Genomic DNA, 23,054 nt, shown 5'->3' on the forward strand with positions numbered 1-23,054 from the left:
GGAGGGGTAGGGGTTGGAGACCTGGACGCAATGGGGGCGTCTGGGGAGGGCAGGAGGGAGAGGGAGTGGCCTGGCTTTATTCCCCTTCTCTTTGCAGGGCTGGTCGCTGCGGTCTGGAGGAAGGGAGCAGACGGGGTGCTGGGATTGGAAGGAGGGCTGCTTGTTGGCAGGGATCAGGGGTCCACCCACCAGAGGCAGGGTCAGGATCCTCAAAGGGGCGTCTTGGGAGGGAGAGACGCAGGGTGTTCCTTGTTTAGGAATAAGTGGATGGTCCGATAGCAGGAGATAGTGGGATTAAGGCAGAAATCCAGGCTGGAGTCAGCATTGATTAGAGGACAGCCAGAAACAACCCGGTGGCCCAGGAGACAGGCAGGGGCAGCCGTCTGAGGAACTGTGGCTAGTTAGTCGGCCCCTCAGTCTAGATGGGCTGGTTCCATGATAATCAAACCCCCTGTAGAGGGCATCCACCACTGCAGCAGCCTGAGTGGGTGTGAACGCTCAGGGAGCAGAGTCCTCAACCGGCAGAGGAGACAGACCTAGTTCCCCAGCTGGGGAAGGTGATACCGAGGTTTAGGGCTGCAGTGCATTCTTCCGAGGCTGAGAGGGGAGATTCAAAGAGAAGTCTTCCGGGATGGTCAGCCCGTGAGCGCTGGTGAGCCAGCCAGCTGGTTGTCGGGAGAAACCGGTTCTAACGGAGCCAGCTGGGGGCCCCACTCGGCGGTCAGATACTGAGAGTGTCAGTTGGAAGCAATCGGTGTCTTCCAGACAGACAGCCAGAGAGGGTCGGTTAGATGTGCTGACTGCCAGGGAGAAACAGGCATCTCGCCCTGCCTTTAGTTAGGGACATTTGGGTGCTCAGAGACGGGCAGACAGCCTGTTGCCTGAAGATGGGGAAGTCAGCCTGAGCCAGCCGAAGGGTCAGTTGGGGCATCATGTAGCCAGCGGGCTGGAGGTGGCTGGTGTGTCGGGGAGCAGAGATGGGCAGCTGATGGATCGCACAGTTGGAGACAGTGTCAGGTGGTCAGCCTGACCAACACGCAGGGCCAGTCATAGGCTCAGCCAGACCATCAGAGGCTGGCAGGAAGCTCAGATGGCCGGTGGGCTGTTGGTCTGAGCAGAGCCACGCAGCCGGTGGTTAGTCACTTGGGCAGTCTGATTATCAGGACGGCAAGCCAGGGACAGTGCAGGGAGCCATTTGGACTTAGGGCTGTCCTGCCTTGCACGGCCACACAGACTCTGTCGGGAGACCCCCAGATGCTCAGTGCCCAGAGACGGCCAAGCCCTTGGACATCCAGCCTCTCCGTCCTCCCACCTGAACGGCCTGATGGCAGCCTCCCAGCTGGCAGCACTGGGAGGAACAGAGTCAGGGGCCGGGCAGCTGCCCCTGACCGAGGCCACTCCCAGCTTCCTGTATTCCGAGGGCCAGAGGCTGGCGCTAGAGGCTCTGCTGAGCCAGGGTGCGGAGGCGTTTGAGGCCTGCGTGCAGCGCGAGGGGCTGCGGCCCTTCCTGAGTGGAGATGAGCTCCGGGGCCTGGTGGCGACGGCTGAGGACTGGACAGCAGCGAAGCAGGAGCCTAGCAGGGCAGCAGAGGGAGCCACCGCCACCGATGGGGACTTGGGCAGCCTGACCTACTGGCCTGGACAGTCAGAGGAGCCGGTGCCCATGCTGCGGCTGGGCTGGCCGGAGGACTCAGCCTGGAAGGGTATCACCCGGGCACAGCTGTACACGCAGCCACCTGGCGAGGGCCAACCGTCCCTCAAGGAGCTGGTGCACCAGGAAATCCAGGCCGCCCACAAGGTGGGGGCCTCAAGGGCCTAGTGTCCCTTCCTCAGACCCGGTCATCCTCACATGCCACCCCCCAGATGTGGGAGTGAGTACACATCACTTGGGAGCCAGGCATTCTGAGCTGTGCCCTCCTGGAACTTGTGTGTCCACATCCCTGGAACCCAGGAATCCACACCTCCCAGCCCCCAGGACTTGGGCATCCATACCCCCCAGATCTCATCCTCTCCCTCTTACATATGGGGGGGTCCCATCTTCTCCCCAGGACCTGGGTGCCTTAGGCATCCATGGCCCTTGGACCTACTTATGACCCCCCTGGTCTCAGTCATCTCCTCTACCACTTCCACCACCAGGGTGGAGGTCTCCATCCTCCTTTCGGGGAGGGCCCAGATGTCTCCCCTGCAGCACCCCCTGGACAGCACTTTTTTTTTTAACAGTTTATTTAGTTACATATTTTATTTATTTATTTATTTATTTTATTTTATTTTCAACTGCGTTGGGTCTTCATTGCTGCTCACGGGCTTTCTCTAGTTGCGGTGAGTGGGGGCTTCTCTTTGTTGTGGTGCGTGGGCTTCTCATTGCGGTGGCTTCTCTTGTTGTGGCGCACGGGCTCTAGGCGCGCGGGCTTCAGTAGTTGCGGCACGTGAGCTCAGCAGGTGTGGCTCGCGGGCTCCAGAGCACAGGCTCAGTAGTTGTGGTGCACGGGCTTAGTTGTTCTGCCGCATGTGGGCTCTTCCCAGACCGGGGCTCGAACCCGTGTCCCCTGCATTGGCAGGCGATTCTTAACCACTGCGCCACCAGGGAAGTCCCCCCGATTCTTTAACAATTTTTCTGTTACTGCTCCCATGCTAAGTGCTTTATATGAGTTAAGCTGCCTAATCCTCAGGAGGACCCTGTGAGGTTGAGACTTAATGTGCCCATTGAGGAGATAGGGAAACTGAGGCACGGCAGATCGTCTCTTGCCTGTGCGTGGCCGAGTGGGGATCTGAACCAAGGCTGTCTGGCCAGTGAGTCAGGGTTCATCACCACTACCTTTTTCCGCCTGCAAGATCCAGGCCTTCAGCACCCCCCAGTCCCCAGAGCTCGCCTTGGTGGCCTGGCAGGTCATCCCTCCCGAGGACCCAGGTGGGCAGCTGCCCACAGTGCCCTGCGAGGGCCTCCAGCCCGCTGACCTCTGGAGCAGGGCAGCCATGTAGCAGTGTCACAGCTCAAGGGATACGGTTGCAGACATGTGATTTATGATAACAGTTTTCAAGCAGTTAGAGGTGTGGGTCTCGAGGAAGGGCTGTTTTCTTCTCATTCACACATAGGCGCTGCATGAACATAGTGCATGTCTGGGGGGCCTCCCCCTCGGGCTCCCTGAACATCCCATGGAGACTGGGCCCTTAAACTCTCCAGAGCACGTCACCCTCTGCATGTCCCCCTAAGCCCTAGGCTCCACCCACAGCCCCTCTCCCCACCCTCAGCTGGTGGCCGTGGTCATGGATGTCTTCACTGACCCAGACCTGCTTTCGGACCTGGTGGATGCTGCCACACGCCGCTGGGTGCCCGTCTACCTGCTCCTAGACCACCAGCAGCTGCCTGCCTTCCTGATTCTGGCCCAGCAACTGGGGGTGAACCCCTGGGCCACTGAGGTAGGGGCCTGGCAGGAGGGACCCCTGAGTCCCCAGTGCCCTGGCACTGGGAGCATCAGACGAAGACCCTTCCATGGGACCCTGGGTCATCGAGGTGGATGCCAGCTGAGAGGGTCCCCTGAGATGTGATGCCCATGACAGGGGTGAAACTGGGGTCAGCCTTCTCATGGGGTCCCTCTGAGTCAGGAATATCTGCAACAGACCCCTGAGGCCCTGGGGAAGCTGGGACAGAACCTTCCAGAGAGTCATGGGCCACTTAGGTAAGACCAGCCTGTAGGGATCCTGAGCCCTCGGCACTGGGTGGAGGTCTGGGGGGTCGGCCTGAACAAAGGCGTGCCTCCTCCACCCCAGAACCTGGACATCCGAGTCGTGCGGGGCTGCAGTTTCCAGAGCCGTTGGTGTCGGCAGGTGAGCGGCAACGTGCGGGAGAAGTTTGTGCTGCTGGACGGCGAGAGGGTCATCTCAGGATCCTACAGGTGCGGCTACCCCCCCCTCACCACACTGCCCGGTCTCCTGTCCCCAACTCTCCCTCAGTGGTTTCAGACAGCAGTTGGCATCCCCTTTCCCAGACTCTCTTTCCTCATCTGTAAAATGGGTCTAAACCCCCTGCTCGGGAGAGGAGGCGTCCTGTAGCAGAACAGGCTGGCACTGGCCCTGCTGCTGGGCTGTTTAGTGGCTTGGGGGTAAGTCTTCATCTCTGTGACCCCTGTGTTTCCTCATCTGGAAAACTGGGCTCTCACTTGGTGTGTGGGAGTTTCCAAGCCAGGGGGACCTGGATTGAAGTCTGAGCTCTGCCTTGGGTGAGTAACTCCACCTCTCTGAGCATCTGTACAAAAATCAGAGCTGGGGCTTCCCTGGTGGTGCAGTGGTTGAGCGTCCGCCTGCCAATGCAGGGGACACAGGTTTGTGCCCCGGTCCGGGAAGATCCCACATGCTGCGGAGCGGCTGGGCCCGTGAGCCATGGCCGCTGAGCCTGCGCGTCCGGAGCCTGTGCTCCGCGACGGGAAAGGCCACGACAGTGAGAGGCCCGCGTACCTCAAAAAAAAAAAAAAAAAATCAGAGCTGGTATGCAAATGGCCCAGACCTCAGACCATCTCATGTCCCTCCTCTGCTCCCTTTGGGGTCTGATTGACCCTGGAACCTGGCTCCGTGACTTCTTAGTTCTGTGACATTGGGCCTTCCCCACTCTGAACCTCAGTTTTCCCATCTGGAAAGTGTGAAAATAGCAGCATTTACTTCCTGGGAACAGCATGTCAGGGGGCACGTGGACTCCGGGTCAGATGGCCTGGGGTCAAATCCTAGCTCGGACAGTTACTGGCTGTGTGACTTTGCATAACTGACTTCCGCTCTTTGTGCCCCAGTTTCGCCCTCTAGACAATGGGATGGTTCAGTTAGTGCGTCTACAGCAAGGTTTCTCAACAGAGGTTCTACTCACATTCGGAACCGGATAACTCTGTGCTGTGGGGGGGCTTTCCTGGGCTGAACTGCCCTCTACCCAGGAGATGCTAGTAGCGTTCCCCCTTCCCCAAGTACAACTACGCAAACCGTCTCCAGACTTTGCCCGGTGGCCCCTGAGGGGCGGAAGTGCCCACTTGATGACCTTTGCTCTAGGCTGCTGGCTTTGAACCTTGAGCAGGCGTCAGAATCACCTGGACGACTTGTTAAAAAAAAAAGCAAACAGATTTCTGATCCCTGCTCCTTTTCAGCCGGGCTGGGATGGGGCCCGAGAATTGGCATTTCTAGCAAGTTCCCGGTTGATGATACTGATGCTGCCAGCCCAGGGACCACACTTTGAGAACCGCTAGCACCGAGACTGGGAGGTTGTTTTTTTTTTTTTTTAAAGGGCTTCAAATGCTTGGCTCTTTTATCTATCTATCTATCTATTTATTTATTTATCTATTTATTTATTTTTGGCTGTGTTGGGTCTTCGTTGCTGTGCGAGGGCTTTCTCTAGTTGCGGCGAGCGGGGGCCACTCTTCATCGCGGCCTCTCTTGTTGCGGAGCACAGGCTCCAGACGCGCAGGCTCAGTAGTTGTGGCTCACGGGCCTAGTTGCTCCGCGGCATGTGGGATCTTCCCAGACCAGGGCTCGAACCCGTGTCCCCTGCATCAGCAGGCAGATTCTCAACCAGTGCGCCACCAGGGAAGCCCTTTTTTTCTTTTTTTTTGTCTGCAACACGCAGCTTGCGGGATCTTAGTTCCCCAACCAGGGATTTAACCCCGGGCCCTTGGCAATGAAAGCGCAGAGTCCCAACCGCTGGACCGCCAGGGAATTCCCGAGATGGGGAGGTTTTGAAGAGAATCCACGTTCCCAGCTTCACTTGGGGATTCAATGAGATAACGATGCCTGGCACGGAACGTAAGAAGTGCTCCATAAACGTCAGCTGTCGTTTATTATTTGTTTTTTACCATATTTCATAGACTCTAAGGTACCACCAAAGCAAAGAAACATCCTGATCAGAATGTGAAATGATACGCGTCTTAGAACCAATGAAATACAACAGCACAGTCAAACCCATAAGGCCTGGTTCCCCACCACTAAATCAGGCCTGATGCTTCGTCGGGCACTGGGCTCTGGTGACAGCCCTAGAACGATGAGGGCAGGGCCACAAGGGGTTGTCCAGGGCCTCTGGCCATTTGACAGGGGAAGGGGATGGAGGCAGGGGGCATGGGGGGGCAGCGCAGGCGGGAGACCAGTCCTGGGCCCTGCCCTCCAGGTTGGTCACAGCAAATGTCGGAGCAATTGCAGCGCGCCCAGCGCCAGGCTGGTGGTGGCCCCTGCCATCCGGCCGCCTGTGGGGTGGGGGGCCCCATTACACAGGTGGCCGGTGCAGCAGTTGGTGGTGAGGCTGTAGGTGATGCCCATGTAGCTGACGGGCTCCTCGCGGCCACACGAGGTGGCCGGCACGCAGCCTTTGTTGGTGATGGGGCTGACGCCGGGGGCCACCCCATGGCCCGTGAAGCAGTCCTCGTCATCGCCACAGCGCATGTGCATGCCGGGACAGATCGTGGAGTCGGTCAGCTCACAGAAGACGCAGTCCTTGGTGCCCGTTGTGCCTGGGGGCAGAGCCATCACCAGAAGCAGCAGCCAGCCGAGGACCATGGTGGCCTGGCGGCGGTGACGGTGCCCAAGCCAGGCAGTAGGCTTCCTGGGCCTCCCGGAACTGCTGAATGGCACTCCTCACGCCCGCAAGGCTTGTACCCCTGGTTCTGGTCTCCCAGGATCAGCACCTGGCGTGTCCTTGGTTCCCAGTGCTCTGCATCCCTCTCGGAAGCTCTGTTGTGACCACGGCTCTCCAGTCCTTGGGTCTCAGAAACTCCACCGGGATGGAGATGAGCCAGTGGCCGCTGCCTGACAAGAGACTTTGTGGAGCGGAATGGGGTGACCTCACAGACCCCACCCAGGGTTCCCACTGACTGCTCTGGGGGTGAGGTCATAGGTGGGGGAGGGGTGTCACAATCTGAGGGGCAGGCTGGCCGGCCGACCTGCCCGGGAGCAAGGACACTGCCGCTCCACCTAGGTAAGGGAGCTCAGACCAACTTTCATCATCTCGGCTGCGAACTCATCCACTCTGCTGGGCGCTGGGTGCTGTCCTGCCACGTGCAAGATACACAGCCCGGGGCGAGCCTGTTTTTCCGATGGGCAAACCGAATGAGGCTCAGGAAGGAAAATTGATATGTCCAAGGTCCCCTGAGCCAGGACAAGGGTCCAGGTTCACTTAATTCAAAAGAGAGCATTTACTGAGCACCTGCTGTGTACCAAGACCTGTGCTCAGTGCTTTAAATCACAGCCACTGTGGTCACAGCGATAGTAAGGGCACAGCTCACCACGGCTCGCAGGCTTTTAATGCTGGGCACCTACCAGGCCCTGGGCCGGAGGCCTGACCCATGTTCTCTGATTCTAATCTTCCTACGTTTTAGCTCCATATTACAGATGAACAAACTGAGGCAGGGGGCAGGCACACCTAGAGCCTGGCACACAGCAAGCACTTAATAAATGGCAATCACTGTAGGAAGCAGCTGAGTCTTCAGTCCCTGAGGGTGTCAGAATCCCATCTCTCTCCAGAGGGGGAAACTGAGGCAACCCTCCATGGGGACAAGGCAGAGGCCAGGTTTAAACTCGAGTCTGATTCCAGATGATCATTTAAGTATGTTAACTGATGTTGTCTTCACATCAACCCTCTGGGGTAGGTACTTCATTGTTCCCATTCTACAGAGGTACATGTTGAGGCCAGAGGGATGGCAGGACTTGGCGGAGGTCCCAGAGCCCGCCCTGGGACCAGGTTGGGGCCTGGTGATGGGGGCCAGACCAGGCTTCTGGGGATGCTTGGAGATCCTGACCCCCACCTCTGTGCCCCCCAGCTTCACATGGAGTGACTCACGCCTGCACCGTGGCCTGGTGACCCTGCTGACCGGTGAGATCGCCGATGCCTTCAGCCAAGAGTTCCGGACACTCTATGCAGCCTCCTGGCCACTCCCGCCCGCGCCCACCCCGGGTCCCTTTGTCAGAGCCCTGGGGGGGTTGCAGCTGGCCTACAGCCCGCATCACGTGGCCCGCCGCTGCTCCGTGGCCCCCCTGTTGCCGCCACCACTGCCTGATGGCTCGCTGGCCCAACGCCTGGCCGCCTGCCGAGTCTTCAAGGGGGACAGGCAGGAGACCCTGGCCAAGCCAGGGCCAGCTCTTAGCGACATCCTGAGGAGTGTACAGCGAGCCCGGACCCCCAGTGGCCCCCTGGCCCAGCACAGCCGCTCCCTATGGGACCTGAGCCGCCTGTCCCAGCTGTCAGGCTCTAGTGACGGTGACAATGAGGTGAGACCTGGTGGCTGGCCTGAGAGAGAATAGCTAGAAGAGGATAGAGGCATGTGAGCGCCTGCGATGTGCCTGGCCCCGGGGGTGGGGTGGGGCGGGGAAAAACAAAACTGCTCCCCTGCGTTCATAATCGCATCGTCCACTTCCTGTATCCCTACTGTGTGCTGGGCAGGGGAGCGCCTGGTAACACTGGGCAGAGACCCCGAGAGCCCTGGGTGTGAAACCTGGCAAGATACACCAACTGTGAGAGCTCCGGGCGTGGGAGGGGGAGAAATGCCTTCTCTGAACCTCAGTGTTCTCACCAAGGAAATGGGCTGAGCTAGTGTCCCCATCCTCAGTTTGCTTGGGAGGAGGAGTCAATGAAATCGAAAGAAATAGAATAATCACCATCATTACAATAAATTCCCAAAGTGGAATTTATTTTGATTTCCTGATATCTTCCCAGGGCAATGAAGTGATACTCTTATTACACTCACTTTTATGGATGGGAAAGCTGAGGCTCAGAGAGGTTGTGTTTAACTTGCCCAAGTCAAAGCAACGATCTTTTGCGGGTACCTTGCCACGTGCCAGGCCCCGTGCCAAGCGCTTTCGCAGAGGTGGTTAAATGTAACCCTATGAGGTGGATGTGATTACAGCTCTCCACCCACCCATTTCACAGATGGGGAAACTGAGGCACCAGGGAGGAATTGGACCTTAGCCCTGGTTGCCTCCCAGGCAAGGCTTTTAAATGCTCTGCTTGCTGGCTTCCTAGATTCGAGTGTGCTAGGGGTATTGGGGAGGGGATTAGGGAAGGTCAGGGGGGTCTCCCCTCCCTTCCCCCAGCTGCTTAGACACTGGGGTTCCAGCAGAGCCTGCCCCAGTTCTCTGGGGAACCCTGGGCGGGCCCTCAGTGTCCTCAGCTGTGAAGTGGGCTATGGAGAGGGTAAGGGCAGAGCCACGTGGGAGAAACCGGTGGATTCTCCTTGGATCCAGACAGACCTGGGGTCAGTTCCTCTGTGAGCTGTGCCCCCTCTGAGCCTCAGTTTCCCCATCTGCTAAGTGGGAGCTCAAGGACTCTCTGGAGAGTGAGGGAGAAAGTCCCAGGAATCATCTCCCTCCACCCGGGTCAAGGGGAGAAGAGGGATGGGCAAGGGCCAGGTCCTCACTTCACCCCCGTCCTGAGCCGCCCTCACCCAGCATCAACTCCCTTGGCAAATATTTGCTCCCCCCATGAAGCTGCCGGCTGCTTCCTGTTCCTCCCCCACTGCAAAGCTGCGCGTGGGGACGCAGCTCCTTGCCCCTTCTGTAGGTCTGGGCGTCCCTGGCCTCCCCACTCACTTCCTTCCTGGTTCTGGAGACCCCTTGGACCCTCCCCTCCATCATCACCTCCCTCCGGTCTCACCTCCTTCCTCCTCTGGGCCCCCAAGTGCCTCCTCTCACCTCCCTCTCTTTCCCTCCACAGCTCAAGAAGCTCTGGGGCTCCAAGGACACCCCAGCCAAGGCTCTGATGAGGCAGCGGGGCGCTGGAGGGGCCCCCGGTGGTGAGGCGGACTCTGGTCCGCTGGCCCCGTCCCAGCCCTGGGGTGGCCCCTTGCCTCTCATCCCTGCCCGCCGCCTCCACTATCCGTCCCCGACCCGAAGGCGGTTTGGTGAAGATGCTGCCTCCAAACTCCCAGAACCCAGAGGCATCCGGCAGCCAGACCGGGCCGCCCAGCCAGGACTCAGGGGGCGGCGCTGACAGGAGCCGAAGCCAAATGGGGCTGGCCCTGTCCCAAGACAGTCGGACAACTGTTGCTCAAAGCCCCCCTGCCTCACTGTTGTACCTTGAACAAGGCTTCTGACCTCAGTGTCTGGGAAGTGGAAGGGATTTTTTTTTTCTTTTCTTTTCACTTGTTCTAGAACTTGGGCCAGCCCGGTGCTCACTCTAGACCTCATTGTCACAGCCTAGAAAATGGGCATAAGGTCTCCACTAGCTGGCATCCTAGAACAGCACACATCGTGTTCCGGCCGGGTCAGAACTTCTCTGAGGAGAGGCCTGGCTGAGTGGCCCCCATGCTGGAATTGTGTGGAGTGAAGATGGGGCGTCCCTGGGGCTGAGGGGGGGCTTCCTGCACCTGCCATGCTCGGGAGCTGTGGGTAAACTGAGCTTGGCCAAGGAGAGGAGAGAACCTGACCAGGGGAGCCGAGCTGAATCATGAGGGACCGGAAATTGGTGAGGACACGCCTGTTGGGGAACAGGTCAGGGCCATGGAGAGGGACCCAGCAGGTGCTGGAACTGTTTTGTGGGCGCTAAGGGGGGAGCTGTTAGGGCTGCCTTTTACCCCTGCTCAGAATAAAGCTGCTTCGTGCCAGAAACTTGCATTTCCACAGTCTCATTGGAGACCCAGGAGTCCAGACCTGACCCCCCTACTCCCTCAGACCCAGGAGTCCGGGGCGCCAACACCCTCCTCCCCAAGGAGCCAGGGGCCCTGGTCTGCATCTCTCCGCTTCCCGAGGATCCAGGAGTCTGGGCTGCAGCACCCTGACCCTAGGGGGGTCAGGTGCCCAGTGCTGGCCTCCCTTCCCCCACCTTTACCTCTGGGAGAGGCTTCTGAATCACCGACCCCACTGGCGTGCCAGGTGGGTTAGCGGACCTCGCCCTCCCCAGGCCTTGGGTGCCCTGCTCGGGTCCCCACCCCGGCCTCGGCGGCCGGCAGAGGCGCCCCGTCCGCCCTCGCGCGCCCCCTGCCGCCCGCCTGCGGCACGCCACCTCCAAGGCGCATCGAGGAGCCGGGGCAGTAGCGAAGCGTTTATTCTCAGGGTCACGGGTGGGGTGGCTCGGAGGCCTGGTCTGGGCTGGGACTCGGGTCGGGACTGGGGTCGGGGTCCGGACCGGCGTCCTCGGGGTCCACGTCCCAGGGGAAGGTCGGCAGCCCCCGCATCCGCTCGCGGTAGACTCGGTCGAAGGCTTCGCTCTGCGCCACCGTGAAGTGGTTCTTCCAGTCACCGCAGATCCCTGGAGGGAAGGGAGGGACGGCCGAGGTGAGGAGTATCCAGAGCATCGTCCCCCGCCCCCAAGATCCCAGCACCTTCTTTCCCACCTCCTGGCCTTTGCCTATGGCGTTCCCTTTGCAAGAAGCGCTGGCCTTCCCCCGGCCCCCTCCATCTCCATTTTTGCCCCTTTCCCTCCTGCGATGATGGCTGACAATTACACTGGCAACCAGTCGCCTGGCCAGACCCCTGGGCGCCATTCTTGCCCCCTCCCTCCCTCAGCTTCCTCCTGCCCTACTCCTCCCTCCAGCAGACCTCCTACCTTCCTCCACCGACCTCTTAAATCTCTACCCAGAACATCCGCCGCCTCACCTAGCATTCCTGCACATCCTTCCCAGCCCCTGTATCACCTCCCCTGTGCCCTGTCCCTCACCTCCCTTGCTAGAACAGGGCTTCCTCGCTCCAGTGTTCCAACGCCTCCACTACCTTCAGTATTGCTCTGACACTGGGAACCAGTGCTTTCCCTGCACTTAGTGGGGAAAGTGCATGCCGACCGTTTGCCAGGATTCACTCCTTAGCCCCTCACAGCAACCGAGAAGGTAAGGGGCATGACTTTGCTAGTTCTCTGTGCCCCGAGGTGAGCACTCAGATCCCTCAAGTTTCTTATCGCATGGGATAACCAGGGCCACTAGCCTTTACCTGGAATCCTGGGGCCAAAGTCATTTGGATCACAGTATTTTTTTTTTAAACATCTTTATTGGAGTATAAATGCTTTACAATGTTGTGTTGGTTTCTGCTGTATAACAAAGTGAATCAACTATATGTATACATGTATCCCCATATCCCCTCCCTCTCACCCTCCCCATCCCACCCCTCTAGGTGGTCACTAAGCACGGAACTGATCTCCCTGTGCGACGCAGCTGCTTCCCACTAGCTATTTTACATTTGGTAGTGTATATATGTCCATGCCACTCTCTCACTTCATCCCAGCTTACCCTTCCCCCTCCCTGTGGATCACAGTATTTTGAATTTTAACAAATATACCACATTACATGACACCCCTAGTGAGGTCTGGGGGGCTCCCTGTGGTGGGCTGAATAATGAGCTCCCACCAAGATGTCCACGACATAACCCTTAGAACCTATGAATATGTGACCTGACACGGCAAAAGGGACTTCGCAGATGTGATTAAGTTAAAGATCTTGACGCTTAATGGCAAACATCCTTATAAGAGGATGCAGGAGGGTCAGCGTCAGAGAGTAGAAGATGTTTTTGAAGGTGGAGGAAGGGACCACGAGCCAAGGGATGCAGGTGGGTCTGGAAACTGTAAAGGCTGGGAACCAATTCTCCCCTAGAGTCTCCAGAAAGAACACGGTACCGACACTTTAATTTTAGCCCAGTGAGGCTGATTTTGGACCTCTGACATCCAGAATGGTAAGGGAGTGAATGTGTGTGGTTTTCTTTTTAATCTTTTCTTTTTTTTTTTCTTTTTTTGGCTGCACCGTGCGAGATCTTAGTTCCCCAACCCCGGGGCCACGGCAGTGAGTCCTAACCACTGGACTGCCAGGAAATGCCCTGAATGTGTGTGGTTTTTTAAGGCACACAGTTTGTGGTATTTGGTTCCAGCAGAAATAGAAAACTAATACACTCCCACCCTCAGCCTGTAACCCAACACTTGAATATTTCTGGGGTGAACTTTAATGCTAAGAAGGATTCCCAAGGACTCCAGATAGCCTCACAGCGTTCAGAGCTGGCTATGGCAACGCCCTGATGCGTCTTCTTCCCACGGGGAGCTCTCTGGGGGTGGTGGGTCTGAGACGGCAGGCACATCCGCAGCACCAGCCGTGTGCCAGGCCCCGTGCTAAGCCCTGTGTGTGGATTCATGGGTCCACAGTGACCCCATGAAGGCAGCTCTGTTGGAGCATCCCCATGTAACAGCTGGGGAAACAGGCCCAGAGAGGTTAAATAACTGGCCCAAGACACACAGCCAGGTGGTGGCCTAATGGGGCTTGGAACCCCAGGGTCCCCTCACCTTTCCGGAGGAAGGCACCATGGCTCTGGTCCAGCAGGCTGGGGGGCAGCAGGGAGAAGTTGGACATGGTGTTGGCTTTCATGGCTTTGAAGGCCGAGTGTGCCACGACGGACTCCAGCGCTTCCTCGCCCAGCGGCCGGCCCAGGAACTGACAGATGCGCTGCACGGAACTGTGGAGATCCTGGGGGCAGGGGAGAGGGGTCAGGGGATGAGTCAGCGGAGGGAGCGGAGCCCAGACCAGGAAGGAGCATCAGTCCCAGAGTTTATTTGCCTGACTCCCAACCCAGACCTGGAATCTGGGTGATTCTGCCTCTTTGCCTCAGTTTCCTCACCTCCAAGCTGAAGGGTTGGGCTATGGCCTCTGAAGGTTTTTGACAGTGTAGGGTTTTGGAGGGTTCTGTGGGTGGGAGGGAAGGGGTGGGCCTGGGTCAGAGGTCACAGCAGGGGGCAGAGGTCAGTCCAGCATCTTATGGAGAGTCACCCTCTTTCAGGTTTGAAACAGGTGTCAACCAGTCTGTGCCCCAAACTGCCCCCCACCCCCGGTCCCCATCCCAGAACAGCCCCGTCATTCACCCAGAGCCAGACTCCTGGCCCGGCCTCACCTCCCCTTGCCCCCTCCCCCTCTTGCCCCTGTCAGTCAACAGCCCGGTCTCTCCTGCTTCACCTCTCTGCCATATCCCCTCCTCTGTGTCCCCACAGCCCCTAGCACTGGCCAGGCCTCGTCCTCTCCCTCTGGACCCTCGCCTCACCCTCCTCCCCGGCCTCCCTGCCTCCAGTCCCTCACACCCAGAGCTCACCCTGCCCCTCCCCTGTTCCCAGCCCTCCTGGGCTTCCCAGGGCCCCAGTCCCCGGGCCTCGCTTTTAAGGACAGGCGTGGCCTGGTCTTTCCTCTCCTTCCCTGTGCTTTCCTCCCTGCAGGCCTTGGCATGGGGCTGCCAGGAATGCCCTGCACCACCCTTCTCCACCTGATGAACTTACCCATCCAGATGCAGCTCAAGTATCACCTCCCTCATGACTGATGGTTCCAGTCACTGTGGATTAAGCACCTACTGTGTACCGATCTCTAGTCCAAGCCCCTCATGTGTATTTTGCCAATCCTCCCAATAGCCTGGCAGGGGGTGTCATTACCCCCATCAGTAACTGGAGGCCCAGAGAGGGGAAGACACTTTGCAGGGTCACACAGCCAAGGAGGAGCTCAGATTTGAGTCTCCAAAGCCCACAATCCTCTCTTCTATCTCCCTGACTTCCCTGATACGCAGCGCCCGGCACAGTCAGCCTTCTGGTCAGTTCCACCGACCCCACGGCCCAGATTTTCCAGGTCATTCTTGGTTTCATAAGCCTCCATCCCTTTATCCTCTTGAACCACTGACGTGTCCCAGAAATTCTAACATGTTGGCAGCTCCTCACACTCAGGGGCAGCCCAGAAGCTCGGTCAGGCTGCGTGGCCCAGTTTTTGGTTCAGAGAACAAAGCTTGATGGAAAACAGAGGGGAGGGGTGATGCCGAAATCTTTTCTAGATCTTTCCATCAAAAGAGATTTACCAGGGTGGAAAAAAAAAAAAACCAAACCCATGGGGTCTGCAGTGAAGAGCTGTGCGCCTCAGGCAGTTTCTCAACTCTCTCGAGGTTATAAGCCCCCACTTTCCTCCTCTATAAAATGGGGGCGATAATAATATTGGGGTGAACCATTTAAAAATTATCATATTTTGCAGTTTGAGAGGCGGAAACATTGGCTATTATGGTTATTATTAATCAGATAGGCCCTTGCTCAGAACCTAATTACTCTTACTTTGGCACACTATACTAACACTTTGCTGTACCTTGTCAGACGGTTACAATATGCCAAAGCCAGGTACTGTGGTCCTTAAGAACCCTCTGAGCCAGCATTTTCCACCCATTTTAAGGATGAGACCTCTGAGGCTCTGAGATTTTAAAGAGGGTTTTAACGGCTTTTTGAACACCAAAATCCAGGCTCTTTCTGCTACACAAAGTACCAACAAAAAGGAGGATACGAAAAATACATGAAATGCACACACAGGAAGAGAACATGTCTGGGGCCGTTGGTGAAGGAACACGTATTGGGAACCGCTTAGATTCCCAGCCTCTCAGAACAGATCTTTGTTAAGAACATAGAAGAGTTGGACATGTTCACTGTGGATTGGTCCATCTGGAAGCCCAGCGTCCTCCTTACAGCCGGGCAAAGTCGTAGTCATTCTGCATGGTCCCTTCTTCCAGGCAGCCCTTCCTGATTGCCCCAGCCAGAAGGCCTCTCTCTCTCCCAGGTGCCTGCCCCAGGGATGTTTGACGGGGTCCAGACAGGCTCCCCGTCTGCCTCCAAAAGCTGTCTCCTTCCACTGCTTCCCTCTGCCTTTCAGGTCACAACCATAGTGAAACCATCATCACTTCCCATGGGTCACAGTTTTGTATCGTCTCATTTAACCTATCACGTCCCCTGCTCAGAGGCCACCTGTAGCTCCCACCTACTCAGAGAAAAGCCAAAATCCTCACTGTGGGTCCCATCCCCTCTGTGCCTTCATTTCCCACCCTACCCCCTCTCAGCTCTGGCCACTCCAGCCTCTTTGCTCTCCTTGGAACACATCAATCACACTCTCATCTCAGGGCCTTTGCACTGGCTCTTCCCTCTGCCCGAAACACTTTTCCCCAGATAGCTCCATGGCTCTCCCCTGACCACCGTTCTGAAAATCGTGCCCACACACATTCCGAATCCTCCTTCCCCACTTGCCTTTTCTCCTTAGCTCTCTGCCATCTGGGAAGGGGAGCTGGAAGCCGTGAAGAAGGGAGGAGTGAGGGGGCGCTGGGTAGAGGTGCGGGAGGGGGAATCACCTGCTGCAGCTCCTCGTAGGTGATAAACAAGAAGTTCTCTTTGCCCTGCATCCGAATCCAGCCCTTAATGTGGTCGAACCAGGAGCCGAACTGCACTGAGGGCAGACAGACAGGCAGGGTGAGGGATGGGCAGCTGGGCCAACCCCCGCTGGGGCTCAGAGGGGCCCAACTAGCCCCACATGGCCCCAGGCTTTGGCCCCGTAGAGCTGGAGGCCTCCCTCCAAGCTCCCCATCCCTGCCTCTCCCCAGCTCCTTCTTATCCCTCCTCTGTCCACTAGGGGCTCCCCCCACCTCACTCTGCCCCAGTCCTCACCTTCGCCTTTGAGGAAGTTCTTCAGGAACTGGTCAGGCGTGCCAGGGTCCTTCAACTGCCTGGCGATCTTGGAGTAGTGATAGAGTGAGACCACCACGTCCCGGGGGTTCCGGCCCATGTAGATCACCTGTGTGTGGGTGTTGGGAAGAGGGGAGAAGATGTCAGACCCCGAGGTTTCGTGCCCTCGAGACCTCTCTCTTCTGATCCTGCAGCAGGACGGACTCAGGGTAGACTTCTCAAGGGACTTCCTAGCTAATGGGAGTTCAGATCAGATCACCTCAATCCACAGGAGGGGAGAGCTCCCTCCAACCACATTCTAGGAAAAGAGAGGGACTGTTTCAAGACCAGGTGGAGGGACAATTTGGCTTCAGGAAATAAAGAGTGGAAGAGGAAGGCCTGGGGTTCAGGGTAGGGGAGATCATGGTGAGGGGTGTTGACCAAGAGAAGGACAGCCACCCTTCCTTCCCATTCCTGCAGAGGAGGCCCCAGCCTCCTCCCCTGCCTCCCAGCCTCCACACAGCCCCAGAAGGTCTTTCTGTACCCAGAGCTGACCGTGCCCTCCTCGGCTCTCCAGCGCCCCAGAGTGGAGTCCCAGACCCTGGGTCTGGCATTCAAGGCCCTGATCACCTGGTTCCAATCTGTTTACCGGCTTGATAGTCCACAACTAACCCCACTCCAGCCGCATCAGATCTGTCCTTCCCCAGGACCAAGGTCAGCCACCCAGGTGGTCAGCCATGACTATGTGGCCAACCTCCAACAAAAACCCTGCATGCCGAGGTTCGGGTGAGCTTCCTTGGTGATACTCCGTGTATGTTGTCACATGTCATTGCTGGAGGACTGAGCACTGTCCATGCAGCTCCACTGGGAGAGACATAACTTGAAGCTGGTGGCTGGTCTCACCCTCCCCCAGGCACCTCTTCCCTTCATCTTTTTTTTTTTTTTTTTGCCTCGCCACACGGCTTGTGGGACTTTAGTTCCCGGACTGGGGCTTGAACCCGGGCCCTCGGCAGTGTGAGCACAAAGTCCTAACCACTGGACCGCCAGGGAATGCCCACCTCTTCCTTTCATTGACCTTAATCTCTGTCCTTCCTCCGTGGTAAGCTATAATCGTGAGTATAACAGCTTTGCTGAGTTCTGGAGTCCTTCTAGTGAATCACTGAGACTGAAGGTGGTCTTGGGGACCCCTAGATTGCAATCTGATCTCTTCTCTGTCTATACTCACTTCCTTCCTTGGTGATCCCACCAGTCTCCTGGCTTTAATTTCTCTGTCTCTGTCTCTCTGTCTGTCTCTGTTTCTCTCTGTCTCTGTCTCTCTCCATATATATATATACACATCTCAATAGGTTGCAAATAGATGTGTCCAGCCCACATCTCTCCTGTCAAATCCAGATTTGTCTATCTCACTGCCCATTGGCATCCTCCACCTGGGTGTCGATGGGTCACAGCAGAACCATCTTCCTCCCAAACCTCTCCTCCACAACCTCTCCGTCTCAGTTCATGGCAGCTCCATCCTCCCAGTTGCTTAAACCAAACCCCCTGCAGTCACCCTTGACTCATCTGTTTCTCTCACACCCACATCCAACCTGCCAGCCACTCTTCCTGGTTCCATCTTCCAAATACACTCCAAACCCAGCCCCTTTTCTTCACCTCCCTGTGGCCACCATCCTGTTTGCCTCCATTGTCACCTCCTCCCTGGCACCTGGCTTCTGCCCTCACCCTGATGGTCTGTTCCCTGACTTGCAGCCAGAGGGCGCCTGTGAAAACCTAAGTTGGATCCTGTTTCTCCTTGGCTCTGAGCCCTCCCCTGGCTCCTGTCTCAATCAGCGACAAGAAAACTCCCCACCGAAGTCCACACAGCCCTGCACATTTTGGTCCCTGTTACCTCTCTGACCTCATCTCTCTTCCTCTCTCCCTTGCTCACTTAGATGCAACCACACAGTCCTCCTTGCTGGACCTCAGGCATGCCACATAGACCCCAGGGCCTTTGCACCTGTTCGTGCCTCTGCCGGGAATGTTCTTCCCCCAGACACCCCCTTTGGCTTCCTTCCCTCACCTCCCAGGTCTTTACTCAAACCACGCCTTCTTACTGAGGCCTCCTTTGACCACCCTATTTATAATTGCAACCCGTACCCCTAACTCTAACCCCCATGTTCCCCTCCTTCTCGATGTGAACTGATCACCTTGGATGTATTCAATCTTTTCCTTATTTACTCCATCTATTCTTTGTCTGTCCCCTTTAGAATGTGGGCTCATAAGGCAGGTGTTCCTTGTGTGTGTATTTGCTGCTGTTCTAGATCAGGGCCGGGCACACGGTAGGTCCTCAATAAATAGGTGTTGAGTTCATCAGTTAGTTATACTTTGCCCCACCAACACACACTCCCCTCCATCCTCCCACACCTTGGCCTTGGAGTTGAAGAAGGCCTTGGTGAAGAGCTGGATGGGGAGGTGAGAACTCATGAGGCGAGGGCTGGGCTGGTCGGGGAGGCTGAAGGCACCCATGATGGCCTCACACCAGGGCGACCGCTTCCAAATGGGCACTGAGCGGATCCAGGAGGGGTCCCCGTCCTTTAGGATTAAGCTGAGGATCTCAATCATCCAGTTTGTGCCTGTTGGAAGAATTGGGCAAATTAATCAGAGGTGGGGAGGGGTGAAGGGGGGGATACAATCAAATTCATAATGGCTGCATTATTGTACAATTTGCTACATATGTTTAATGCATGGATTCCTCACACAGCACAGAAGTTAGGATTGGTTATGTTTTTTTAAAATTGAAGTATAGTTGATTTACAATCTTGTGTTAGTTTCAGGTGTACAACAAAGTGATTCAGATATTATATATATATATATCTTTTGCAGATTATTTTCCATTGTAGGTTATTACAAGATATTGAATATAGTTCCCTGTGCTATATAGTAGGTCCTTGTTGTTTATCTCTTTTATATATAGTAGTGTGTATCTGTTAATCCCAAACTCCTAATTTATCCCTCCCTCTTCCCACTTAGGGTTGGTTATCTTTATTTCCAAAGCAGGAAATTGAAGCTCAAAGAAACAAAGTTGCTAACTAAGGCGGCAAAGCTTGGAAGTGGCAACTGTCCACCCAACCCCATTTCGTTTCTCTACCGGGAATATAACAGGACGACATTTTTCCAGCCTCCCCTGAAGCTACATGTGGGACCGTGGGACTGAGTTCTGGCCAAGGAAGTGCAGTGGCAGCCATGTGCAGCCATTTCCAGACTCGGCCCATAAACACCGGCCACGTGACCCCTCCTCTCCACCCCCACCCCCACCCCCGCCCCCTGCTGGCTGAGTGCAGAGATGCCAGTGGAAACTGGGGCTCCTGGGGATGGCAGAGCCAGAAGATGGAAGGAGCCAGGATGCTGGAGACTGCATGGATTTCCCCCCCACTTCCCCCCATCTATCCAGCACTAGCTGGAATTTACAGGAATGAGAAATAAATTTCTTTTTTTTTTTTTGGCGGCGCCACGCATCTTGTGGGATCTTAATTCCCCAACCAGGTATTGAGCCCGGGCCCTCGGCAGTGAAAGCATGGAGTCCTAACCACTGGACTGCCAGGGAATTCCCAAGAAATAAATTGCTATTGGGTCCAGCTTCTGAGATTCTGAAGCACTCCATTAATACATAGAGGAAGCTGGAACTGAATTCAGGTGGCTAGACTTGAAATCTCAGCTCTTTTCACTGCCCTTTCATGGGAGTAAGCCCTTGATTTCTTGAGGGAGCCACAAACGTCACATAGTAGGAAGGAATCTCATCCATGACCCAGTTCACAGGTCTGGATTCCAGGAGATTACAGGTAGGTCAGATGAGAAATCATCGTAATGTGAACAATCACCTGGCATTAGTATTATATTGTCCTGGATTCTAAGAACTACCCCGTGCCAGTTCCCAGTGTATTGCCTCTCAGCTCCAAATCCACTCTTGGTTGCCCTGCTTCGTGCCATTGGAGCTGTGTAAACGGATCTCCTTTGCCACCTAGCGCAATGTGAAGCTGTGTCAGTAGAGGGCGCAGAGGAACCCTGCAGAAGGATGGGATTTCTCCTCCTGGTTCTCCTGGGCTTCTCCCAGCCAGCTCTTGTGATGGACAGCGGCCAGCAGTGCAGTAGACCCCAGTGACACTTACTCCCCCTCACCCCGCCCCGCATCCCAAAGCAAATTTCCTTGGGTGCTCTCTGCTTCAGTTCTAGAGGGAGGGGCTTCGCCCCGTATTGGCTCTTCCTGTATTGTTTAGGGTTCTCTTTACCCCTTGGTGTTTTAATCCCCTGTTACCACTTAATAATTCTTTTTTTGTGGGTATGTGGCAAAAGATACCTAACATGAAATTTACCAATTTAACCATTTTTAAGAGTACGGTTCTGAGGCATTAAGTACATTCACATTGTTGTGCAAACATCACTACTACCGTCTATCACCAAAGCTGTTTCAAACAAAGCTTGCTGTTTGGGGAACAGTTTTCCACAACTTCTGTGGAGGGAAATTTGGCTATATTCATCAAAATTGCAAACGCACAGAGGCTCTGACCAAGCAATTCCATATCTAGGAATTTGTTCTACAGATAAACACATACGTGTGCAAATGACACTTGCACAAGATGTGGCATTGTGTGTAAAGTTTATATGGTGTATAAATGCAAAAGACTGGGGACTTCCCTGGTAGTGCAGTGGTTAAGAATCCGCGTGCCAATGCAGGGGACATGGGTTCGAGCCCTGGTCCGGGAAGATCCCACATGCCGCGGAGCGACTAAGCCGCCACAGCTACTGAAGCCCGTGTGCCTAGAGCCCCTGCTCTGCAACAAGAGAAGCCACCACAATGAGAAGCACGTGCACTGCAGTGAAGAGTAGCCCCCTCTCACCCCAACTAGAGAAAGCCCAGCCCACGTGCAGCAAGGAAGACCCCAACGCAGCCAAAAATAAATAAATAAATTTTTAAAAATAAATAAATGCAAAAGATTGGAAACCAGGAAAAGCTAATCAGTTAGGAACTAATTAAACAAGAATTCTTGTACATCTAATGTTATGCAATACTATGGAACTGTAAGAAAAAACAAAAACCAGGAAGCTCTTTGTTTGCAGTTCTAAGATAGGATGATATCAAAATACAAGGAAAAAGAAGCACAACCATAAAACAAAACAAAACAAAACAAAAACATGAGGCAAAATGGCGTGTATCGTGTTAACCTTTGTGGGAAAAAAGTTAAAAAAAATTATGTACACTTTTTTTTGTACATGCAAATTCTGGAAAGATACACAGAGACTACTGGTGACTGTGGGAGAAGAGAGATATTACAGTGTAAACCTTTTTGTACCTCTTGAATTTTGAACTATGAATGCATTACTTTCTAAGAGAGAAAGTAAGATATTTTAAACTTTAAAAAATAGCTAGAATAACTGGACAACCATATGCAAACAAAGAACCTTGATCTATACCTCATACCACACATAAAAATTATCTTAAAATAGATCATAGATTTTAGTGTAAAATCTAAAACTGTAAAGCTTCTAGAAGAAAATATAAAGGCCATCTTTATGCCTTTGGTTTAGGAAAAGATTTCATAGCTGTGACATCAAAAGTCTGATCCATTAAAGAAAAAATTGACGATTGGAGCTCATCAAAATTTAAACTTTTGCTCTGAGAAGACACTGAAAAGAAAATGAAAAGACAAGCCACAGACTCAGAGAAAATATTTGCAAAAGGCATATCTGATAAAGGATGTGTACTCAGATTATATAAAGAACTCTCAAAACTCAATAATTAGAAAACAAACAACCCAGTTAAAAAGAGCAAAAAAAAAAAAAAAAAAGTGGAACAGACACATTACCAAGAAAGATAATGATGGCTAGTAAGCCCCTGAAAAGATGCTCAACATCATTAGCCACTAGAGACATGCAAATTCGAACCACAATGAGATACTAGAACATGTCTGTTAGAATGACTTTTAAAAAAACTTGACAATATCAAGTGCTGACAAGGAAGCAGAGCATGTGGAGCCCACCTATGTTGCTGGAGAGAATGTAAGATGGTAAACCAGCTTGCCAAAAGTGCAAGATGGTTTCCACTATGGAAACCAGTTTGACAGTTTCTCATAAAGTTAAGCATACATAATTCCCATAAACTCAGCAATCCCACTTCTAAGTATTTACCCAAGATAAACGAAAACGTATTTCCATGCAGAGACTTGTACACAAAACTTCATAGCAGCTGTATTCATACTCATCCCAAACTGGAAAAATACCCAAGTGTCCTTCAACAGATGAATAGATAAACCCACCATGGTCCATCCAGCTGATGGAATACTCCTCAGCAACAAAAAAATACAACTTGGTTGGATCTAAAATGCATTATGCTGAGTGAAAGAAGTCAGTCTCAAAAGCTACATAGGGTACAATTCCATGTATATGACATTTTGGAAAAGCCAAAACTATTGGGGCCGCAAACAGATCAATGGTTGCCCGGGGCTGGGTTGAGGAAGGAGCTGACCACAAAAGGGTGTGAAGGGTTTTTTTGTTTGTTTTAGGTGGGTGATGGAAATGTTCTATATCTTTTTTTTTGGCCATGCCACATGGCTTGGAGGATCCTAGTTCCCCCACCAGGGATTGAACCCAGGCCTCCTGAAGTGGAAGTGCCAAGTCCTAACCACTGGACCGCCAGGGAAGTCCCTGAACTGCTCTATATCTT

At 54.5% G+C, this 23,054-nt stretch overlaps 3 protein-coding genes across 4 annotated transcripts in view; 1 reads left to right on the forward strand and 2 right to left on the reverse strand.

Annotated features, from left to right (window-relative positions):
* Positions 1 to 101: 101 nt before the first annotated feature.
* Positions 102 to 10,540, forward strand: FAM83E (family with sequence similarity 83 member E). Its single transcript, XM_060130442.1, has 5 exons — positions 102 to 1,798; positions 3,250 to 3,417; positions 3,769 to 3,893; positions 7,779 to 8,226; positions 9,668 to 10,540. Exons 1-5 carry the CDS (start codon positions 1,325 to 1,327, stop codon positions 9,941 to 9,943), a joined length of 1,491 nt encoding a protein of 496 aa, XP_059986425.1. The 5' UTR covers positions 102 to 1,324; the 3' UTR covers positions 9,944 to 10,540.
* Positions 6,139 to 6,519, reverse strand: SPACA4 (sperm acrosome associated 4). Its single transcript, XM_060132480.1, has one exon. It carries the CDS (start codon positions 6,517 to 6,519, stop codon positions 6,139 to 6,141), a length of 381 nt encoding a protein of 126 aa, XP_059988463.1.
* Positions 10,541 to 10,980: 440 nt separating the features above from the next.
* SULT2B1 (sulfotransferase family 2B member 1) overlaps positions 10,981 to 23,054 on the reverse strand; it is a 33,600-nt gene continuing 21,526 nt past the window's right edge. For both annotated transcript variants that reach the window (XM_060131600.1, XM_060131601.1), the window contains 5 exons: positions 18,761 to 18,969; positions 16,364 to 16,490; positions 16,051 to 16,145; positions 13,208 to 13,388; positions 10,981 to 11,200 (listed from right to left, as the gene is read on the reverse strand). In XM_060131600.1, the coding sequence (XP_059987583.1) occupies positions 11,007 to 11,200; positions 13,208 to 13,388; positions 16,051 to 16,145; positions 16,364 to 16,490; positions 18,761 to 18,969 (806 nt within the window). In that variant the 3' untranslated portion in view covers positions 10,981 to 11,006. The remainder of the gene's footprint in view (positions 11,201 to 13,207; positions 13,389 to 16,050; positions 16,146 to 16,363; positions 16,491 to 18,760; positions 18,970 to 23,054) is intronic.

Source organism: Lagenorhynchus albirostris, chromosome 19, assembly GCF_949774975.1.
Source record: "Lagenorhynchus albirostris chromosome 19, mLagAlb1.1, whole genome shotgun sequence".
Taxonomy (NCBI): domain Eukaryota; kingdom Metazoa; phylum Chordata; class Mammalia; order Artiodactyla; family Delphinidae; genus Lagenorhynchus; species Lagenorhynchus albirostris.